Source organism: Silene latifolia, chromosome Y, assembly GCF_048544455.1.
Source record: "Silene latifolia isolate original U9 population chromosome Y, ASM4854445v1, whole genome shotgun sequence".
Taxonomy (NCBI): Eukaryota; Viridiplantae; Streptophyta; class Magnoliopsida; order Caryophyllales; family Caryophyllaceae; genus Silene; species Silene latifolia.
In genome coordinates, this window is record NC_133538.1 from 409,689,311 (window position 1) to 409,699,115 (window position 9,805).

A 9,805-nucleotide genomic window follows, 5' to 3' on the forward strand; every position below is an offset into this window, starting at 1 on the left:
ATCCTCGCACTAACTCATTAGCCAGCATGATGTTATCAAAAATAGACCTGTCAGCAACAAAGGCAGCCTGCTCCAAACCCACAATGTGTGGCATAATTTTATGAAGCCTAGAAGTAAGAATCTTACTGATAGTCTTATAAATGGTAGTACAGCAAGAGATCATGGGCCGATAATCCATAACTGTGTTTGGGGAGGTCCCTTTGGGGATGAGTGAAATGAGAGTGGAGTTCACCTCCCTTAATAATTTGCCAGTTTTGAAAAAATCTAGGATAGCAGTTATAAAACTGTCATGAATAGTGTCCCAAGCATCCTTAAAGAACCCAGAAGAATAACCGTCTGGCCCAGGACTCTTGTTAGCATCAATGGAGAAGAGGGCAGACTTGATTTCAGCAGGGGTAATAGGCTCCAATAGAGGACTACCTTCAGTAGGAGTCAGAATATGTCCATTAGGCATGATGGAAGAGTCAAATTTAGTAACATTCCCGGCCCCTAACAAACTGATATAATAATCTAAGAAAGCCTTTGAAATATCAGGGAAAGCATTGCAAACAGTTCCATGGTTATCAACAACTTTCCTGATGTTAGAAGAGTTTCTTCTAGCAGCTACCTTTGAAGAGAAGTAAGTTGTACTAGCATCACCCATCTTTATATCAAATTCCTTTGCTCTCTGGAAAGCAATACTCAATTCAATATTTTTAAATTTACAATCATCTTCACTAAGGTGCTCCTCTTCCAGGCAAAGAGCTCTGTTATGAGGGTCAAGTTGGAGCTTTTCCTGGCATGTGTGAAGCTGTTGCTGCACATTTTTCACTTTAGCAGTAATATTAGCATAGTGCTCCCGATGCAAACCCCTTAATTTTCCTTTTAACCGTTTGAGATGTTGAACTAACTTATACATGGCACATCCTCTAATATAAGTCCCCCATTCAGCACGAACAAGTGGGAGGAACTGCTGATCCTGACTCCAACAGTTGAGGTATTTGAAGGAGTAGTTCTTAGGAGGAGTACTGGCTTCAAGAGTAAGGACCAGCGGGGAATGATCAGAAATTCCTGCAGTAAGAGCCTCAGCATAGGAATCAGGGAACACCAATAACCAGGAAGCATTAACCAAAGCCCTATCGAGTCTCATCCACTTTCTATCCTTATAATCCTTATTATTATTATTATTATTATTATTATTATTATTATTATTATTATTATTATTATTATTATTATTATTATTATTATTAGTATTATTTTTATTATTTTTATTTTTATTATTATTGTTACTCTTACTCTTACTCTTACTATTATTGTTATTATTACTATTGTTATTGTTTTTGTTAATATTATTGTTATTGTTATTATTATTATTGTTACTGTTATTGTTACTATTATTGTTCTTATTATTTTTTTTTTGCAAGAAGGTATAATCCTTTTATTCATCCTCAAGGTGGGGAAAAAGAAAAGGATAAAATCTTACAAAGAATAGCCCCTATAGCCTAAAGAAGAAAGGCTAGCAAGAGTGCAAGGAACACTACTACAAATGAGCACTTGGGCCACGGCTAAATTCGTGGCGCAAGTACTAAATTTCCGTGGCTAAAACATTTGGCCACGGGAATACCTTCCGTGGCGCAAGTGACCGTGGCAAAGGGATAGCCACGGGAAAAACAAGAACGTGGCTATTATTTAATTTTTGGCCACAAATTCTCTCGTGGCTAATAACTCCTGTGGCCAAAGAAATTTCCCGTGGCGAAAAAATAATTCCCGTGGCAAACAATATATATGAAAATTAAATAAATAAAACGTAAAATAATTTATTTATTTTTCACAATTGGTATTTTATCATATACGGAACCGTGACAATCTAGGTAATTGTTTCGCTAGTTAACTTGATTCATTTGAACGTTATTTCGTTTCACGAGTCATGCATTTATGGGCATCGGAGAGGCTTCCCAGGAGGTCACTCATCCCAACACTAGTCTCACCTGAGCACGCTTAACCGTAGAGTTATTTTGATGTGCCACCGAAATTGAATGTTACCTTTGTTGATATAATTAGCACTTTGAATCCTTTTAAGTTTATTTTTTTTCTTTCAAATCTTACCTTTAGTACTATTTAATTACATAAATGTTACATGTTTTACAATTTTTGCGGGAAAAACATTATTTTGGCCGAAACAATTAAATTTTCGACATTAACCTCCTGATTAATGATTTTGACATCATTTTTTTCCCCAAGTCAGTAAACCATTTTCTCCAAAAAGTAAAATTAATTGTGTTTTCCTAACATTTTTTTATTTCTTTTGTTTATCGACATACTTATTTTCATTTCTCATGTACTCATTTTTTCGTATATTTTTCTTTGCAAATTCTATTGTATAACCGTTGTACCTGCGATATGAAAAATGAGACCATTTTTTGGTAAAATAATGACCGCTTTTGTAATTGAAGGTCTTTTTCCCCAAAGTGATCACTATTAATAAAAAAATAGTCACTTTTTTACCCAAAAACCACGAAAAAGATTATTGTACAAAAGAATCGCTTATTTTCTTAAACTAATTTCTCTTTGTTATGATTTATCGTTTCTTTTCTTAACATTTTCACATTATTTGCACATGTGACTTTAAATTATTGTAATTTATATATTTTTCCGTGTGATGCGCTCCTTTTCAATGAAAAAAATTCCCAATTTTTTCTCAAAGAACTTAAATTTTACGTAAATTTTTCACGGTACCCTCGAATTTTGACAGATTACATATGGTACCCTTTTTTAAAGTTTTTACATATGCTACCCATGTATTTACGTTTTTCAGTCTCAGAATACCCTTTGACAAACTTCCGTCATAACGCCTCTACTCATATGCCTTGTGACGTCTTTTTTTGTTATCTAATACACTATCAATTCATCATCTAATAATACCTAATTCCTTATTTTGTCTAATAAACTAACATTTAGTACCTAAATAATATGAAAATAACAACATAACATACACAATTACTCATCAAATTACTTATAGGACTAACGACGTTATGACGAAATTTCCTCAAAGAGTTTTGTGGGAATGAAAAAGGTAAACACAAGGGCAACATATGTAGAAACTTAAAATAAGGGGTACCATGCGTAATCTGGCAAAGTTCGAGGGTACCATGGGAAATTTCCGTAAATTTATATCAACTTCAAATTTTTCTATAAATATCCTACAAATAAAGTTGGAAATAAAATTTTGAATGAAATAGTTTAACAATATATTAATTTTGGATTTTCAAAGATAGATGGTAAATAACTTTTTTATTCAATTTGATATGCTATATCTTTAAATGTGATACAATCATTTAAGATTGTTATTCAAGATTATAAAGTTTAATTTAAAAAAGTAAAAGAAATTCACGACTTTAATAAACAGAGTATATATTAAAACAATTTTTTTAAATTATCAATATTTTGAAAAACCTGTAAAACATAAATGTGATCTGTAAAAAATTAAAAAATTAGACGATAAACTTTTCTTTGCTTGTATATAAGTTTATAAAATTTTAAAATTTCTTATTAAAGTAAATAAAACAATAAAAAATATTAATTAAATTAATCAAAGTGTTTCTAAATTTTTATATTCAAATGTATTTTCATATTATTATATTTGATTAAATTTCATTCAGATTTAAGTCGGAATAGATACTCGCCAAGGGTGTTTGTTTGTTCGTGGCTAAAAAAATATTTTCCATGGAACAATTCGTGATTAAATAAAATTTCGCCACGGGTGTGACATAGGTCGTGGCTAAAATGATTATTTGCCACGGGTGTAGCCTAATTCGTGGCCGAAGTGACTTTTTGCCACGGAAAACGTTATCCCGTGGCATAAATTTTTTTCCAAAATAAAGAATAAGTTTTTCCCGTGGCTAAGCAAAATTTAGCCACGAATTATGAGTTCTCGTGGCATAATTCGTGGCGCAAGTGATGATTTGTTGTAGTGGAACTAATAAAACGAGAAGAACATAAGGAAGAAGACCTATACAATAAAGACACTGAGATGATAAGTTTGGCCTGAGTAAGCAGCTGATGCACTGTGTGTTCATGGATGCTAAAGATCCTGCAATTACGCTCCTTCCAAATAGTGTAGATGACACAAGTAAAGCAACTTAGAAACCAAGTGTGCTTCCAATGCCGCCTAGAATGCCTATGCTAACACCAGTTCAACTCAGTGTGATAATCAGTACTCCTATTGGGAACACGAGCCCGCACCATGAGCTCATGCCGAGTCAGCTGAGAGAATGGACAAGCAAAGAATAGGTGATCATGAGTTTCACTATCTTGCTTGCAGAGAACACATCGATTAGGAGTGATGAATCCCCTAAGAATTATTTTGTCCACGGTTGCTAGTTTCTGCTGACAAGCTAGAGAAGTAATGATGCTGTGCCTAGGGACTACCACCTTATGAAAAAGCCCTTTAGACCAGGAGATAGTAGGGTGACACGGTCTAAACCAACCTTGTAGGTCATGCAAGAACCCGAAACTTATCACCAGAGCACCAGCTATGAAGGAGAGCTCTTGCAGCAGCAGGAGAACCAGTGACAGTCAGTAAGTAATTTTTAACACTGATGATACTCCGAAAGCTTTCACTATATCTGTCATGAATAGCAGCATCCCAGATAGAGCAATGGGAGAGATGGTATTCTGAGTGCCAAATGCTCCATAGTCCCTGAGGAGTCTGATCTAATAACCACAACCATTTGGATATAAGCGCTTTATTCCAGGAGAGGAGCTCTTTGACCCCAAAGCCACCTTCATTAGTTGGAGCACAAATATTAGACCAACTCTTTACAATCATCTTCTTATCTGTGGCTTTGATATTCCAGAAGAAATTCTTGCATAACTTGTTGATAGTTTTAAGCACACTTTTGGGAAGCAAGACACTGGCACACCAAAAGTTCTCAATGCCAAAGACAACACTGTTGAGAAGCTGAAGTCTACCAGCATAAGAAAGCAATTTGGAAGACCAGTGTTGAATGGAGGCCTGAATTTTGTTGACAAGGATACCATACATATCCACAGTGGTACGAGCTGTGTTTAGGGGCAACCCTAGATACCTAAAAGGGAAAGATCCCTCAGAGAACCCAGAGGTAAGCAGAATCTGGGACTTAATGCTAGGAGAGACACCACCAAAGTAAATTTCAGTTTTGTCCACATTAGCTTGAAGCCCAGACCAGCTAGAAAAGAGGCCAAGGGTTTGAGAAACAGCCTGCACAGAAGGCACATCCCCTCGAATAAAGATCATAAGATCATCAGCAAAGATTAAGTGAGTGAGTTTCATTTTAGAACACTTTGGATGAAGAGACACTTGAGGATGGGAATTGAGACATCTCAAGTATCTAGATAGAATCTCCATGCTAAGAACAAAAATATAAGGGGAGAGAGGGTCTCCTTGCCTGACTCCACTTTTCCCTTGAAAGAAACCATGGACTGAACCATTGAGCTTAAGAGAGAACCAGGAGCTTGTGAGGCACCCCATAATCCAACTAATAAATTGTGGAGGATATTTGAGAGCAAGCAGCATATTTTCTATAAAAGACCACTGAAGAGAATCAAAGGCCTTCCTAATATCCACCTTAATCAAGCACCTAGGAGTGAGATACTTGCGACCATATCCTTTAACTAAAGATTGGGACAACATGATGTTTTCATGGATGCTCCTTCCTTTAACAAAAGCTGCCTGTTCAGGACCAATTAAGTGGGGAAGCACAGTGCTGAGCCTAGTGGATATAATTTTAGAAATTGTCTTGTAAAAGGTAGTACAGCAGGAAATGGGACGAAAATCCATGACTGTGGAGCTAACCTTCTTCTTAGGAATAAGGGCAATCAAGGTAGAGTTAGCTTGCTTACTCATTCTACCAGTTGAAAAGAAGGAATGGACAGCTTTACAATAAGACTCCCCAATAAGAGACCAACTGTGCTTAAAGAAAGCAGAGGAAAACCCATCTGGGCCAGGACTTTTATCAGAACCAATAGTAAAAAGAGCAGCTTTGATTTCTTCATTAGTGATAGGAAGAATCAAAGCATCAGCAGCTTCACTAGAAACAGTAGGGCTCAACTGAATATAGCCATTATCTAAGGGAGAAACAGGAGAGCTAGCCCCCAGAAGACTCTTATAGTAGTCAACAAAACCATCTGCAACACTATCCAGGCCAATTCTATCAGCACTATGCCTATCTTTAATCTGACCTATAATTTGTTGATGTTTTCTTTCCTGAATCTTTGCATAGAAGAATTTAGAAGAACAGTCATCATGAATGAGATTTTGAACCTTATCTTGTTGCTGAACAATAGTCTTCTCAATATGCTTAAACTTGTAGTACAGAGACAAGAGCTCTTTTTCTTTAGAAATTAGCTCAGGAGAAAAATTATCAGCTTGCATAGCCAGTTGACAGTCTTTCAGATCTTGTTTCAAGCCCTGAACCTTAATAGAGATGCTAGTAAAATGCTCTTTATGTAGTAATCTTAAACTCTTCCTAACATTCTTCAGCTTAGCAAACAGCTTATAAGTGGAAGAGCCATAAACTGGAACATTCCAGGCCTCATGCACAATATTATCATAGTCGAATGATCAAGCCAAAGAAATTTAGAAAACTAAACCTTGATTTTCTGCAAGGATCCTCAAAGATGGTAACCACCACGGAGAATGATCGAAACTCCGGGTTCGGGAAATGGGCGAAGTAGCGGGGAAAATGAGTAAGCCACTAAACATTAGCCAGAGCTCGATCAAGTTTGGTCCAAACCCTTGATTCAGGGAGTTGCTTATTATTCCAAGAAAAATCACAACCTGAGCTAGTAAGATCCTCCACCTCACATTGATAAAGACAAGAATTAAAATCCATAATATCAGCAAGATCAGGGAGAGTGCCCCCAATCTTCTCAGAGATGTCCCTAATAACATTGAAATCTCCCAAAATTAACCATTTATTCACCAGGGGCTTAATATTTATAAGATGAGACCAGAGACCATCTCTCTCCCTAGCATCATTACTAGCATAGACAAAAGTGATATGGAAGACCTGACAAGTTGCATTATGGAACACCTCACAATGAATAAACTGAGAGTGAACATGAAGAGGAGTTACAACCACGGAGAGATTCCAAAGCAACGAGGATTCTGCCATTAGAATGGAGGTCCAGATTGCAACAAGAGCCCAAGTTACTAAAGTAAGAAGAAATAATCCTACCATAGTTTCTTTGCTTAATTTTTGTTTCCAAAATACCCAAAATATCCAGCTTATTAACCCAAAGGAAGTCCTTAATTTCCTGTAACTTTAAAGGGTCATTACACCCTCTAATATTCCAAGATGAGACTTTCATTGGCCACCTGTATCAAAAGGGTGAGTATCCCCTATGCTCTCAACCATTATTATTATTATTATTATTATTATTATTATTATTATTATTATTATTATTATTATTATTATTATTATTATTATTATTATTATTACTATTACTATTATTATTATTATTGTTGTTGTTGTTGTTGTTATCATTATTGTTGTTATTGTTGTCGTTATTATGATTATTATTGTTGTTGTTGTTGTTGTTGTTGTTGTTGTTGTTGTTGTTGTTGTTGTTGTTGTTGTTGTTGTTGTTGTTGTTGTTGTTATCATTCTTATTATTATCATTATTACTATCATCATTATTATCATTATTATTATCAATATTATTATTATTATTATTATTATTATTATTATTATTATTATTATTATTATTATTATTATTGTTATTATTATTATTGTTATTATTATTATTGTTGTTATTATTATTATTGTTATTGTTATTATTGTTATTATTGTTATTATTATTATTATTATTATTATTATAATTATTATTATTATTATTATTATTATTATAATTATTATTATTATTATTATTATTATTATTATTATTATTATTATTATTATTAATTACAGTCCTCCCCCCTTAAAATGAACTTCGTCCCCGAAGTTCGCCTCAACTCCCTTTTCTAACACTTTCATAAGACCCACTATCGACTCTCAAACACTCCCTTACCGTCACCGCTATCTTTCGCACTTTTACAAGGTCGACCACACTCTTGCCACTATTAACACTTTCCTTATGTCTGATATGCGTCGCCTCAACACTCTTATACTCTTACTAAGTTCGCCTGCATTATTCAGATCTCTCTTATGCCTTACTCCCGAACTCATGCCAACTTCAAATCCTTCATTGTACCAAATTCTAAGTGTTCCTTCATTCGACTATTCACTCTTTTTACTTCCGTATTTGTCCTTTTAAATTCAAAATTATTATATCCATTCCCCTTAAAAGGGAACTTCGTCCTGAAGTTCAAATCCCAAACATCGACTATTAACATCTTCTCGATTTTCCAACTAAATTCCACGATGTTTCGCGCCTAGTCATGTCTCGATGGTAGATTTGACTACGACATATACCATAAAATGTCCACTCCGTACTATATCTATACCTGCTTTGTTCATTAACACCATCTCGTCCCGCCGATAATTGGTTATCGCATACTATTCTCATACAGAAAGTAGATCCTCCAAAATATCATTAATAGGCTCACCCAAGTCAAGCACATGAGCGCTACAACAATTATATATTATTAACAACACATCTATGAAATATATCGACTCAACAATCATAGTAAAAAATTTACAATCCATCATGTATTTTCTACTCTTTATCTATAAACAGGAAATAACGGGAAGCAAACAATAGTACTGAAAACGCAATATCAATTCATATGACAATAAAAAATGAACGTGATATTTTCAAAGTTCGTTCACAACCATTCTGTCTCCTCCATCACAACACCGTCACCAACAACCGCACCGCAGCGCGAAACACAATGGCCATATCAGCCACCATCACACTCTATCAAGTCTCGTGAACACGGTCTCAACACACATTATTCATAAAGAATAACAACAATATCACTACTTAAACAACAATTGACAACTAGACCATAATGCATAACATGGATACTTCACGGAGCAATTAAAGATAGCTTTGCAAACAACATCCATACTTAAACAAGACGGTCATCCTACATGACACATGATGCGTGCATTTTATATAGTCTTTTTAAGCCTTATTTGCACGCATTTCTATGCAATTCTCGTAGTTCTAGGCTATAAAATGCCCCAAATTATCTACTTTGGTTCGTTTGTCTTTCATTGTAGAAATGGACCTGAAAGAAGCAAAACTGAGCTTGAAACTGTCCTTTTAGCTTGAATTTAGGAGATAGAAGGAATTGGAGCGAGAATGCCTCTGCCTTGGGATGCGTGAAGTCGCTTTGGAAGCAAATCAACGTCCTTTATGAGCTGACTCAGTGGCAGATCCTCCGATCGAGAGCTTTTGCTGGCTTAGTTTCTCGATCGAGTACTTTTTTATGGTGAACAGTCCTCGCTCGAACTCCTACTATGTTCGATCGAGAAGTGGCTTTTTGGTGTTCCTCGATCGATTAGATTTTGTACTCGATCGAGAGGTTTTGGCTAGAAGTTAATCGATCGAGGAGTTTAGAAGTGCTCGATTGATCAGTTTGCTATCTGACGCAAGATTTTAATGCGTGAACCTTATTTACTTGATATCTTAAGTTATCGTTGTTAGAAATCTATATCTCATTACTATACATATTCATATATGTGATGATTTAATTTAGTCATAAAATTAAATATTGATCTTATGCATGCAAACAATAATAAGAATAAGGAAGAAATCATCATCTTACATTGAAGATTTCGGATTATTTGGGCACAAGTGAGTTCTCCTACTTACTTGTTCTTGAGCTTCCTAAAATAGA

General features: G+C 35.1%; 1 protein-coding gene across 1 annotated transcript in view; it reads right to left on the reverse strand.

Moving 5' to 3' along the window:
- Positions 1-1,129, reverse strand: part of LOC141632309 (uncharacterized) — a 2,797-nt gene extending 1,668 nt beyond the window's left edge. The window contains exon 1 of the mRNA XM_074444868.1: positions 1-1,129. This exon is cut by the window's left edge and continues 551 nt beyond it. Within this exon, the coding sequence (XP_074300969.1) occupies positions 1-1,129 (1,129 nt within the window).
- Between the last annotated feature and the right edge of the window lie 8,676 nt (positions 1,130-9,805).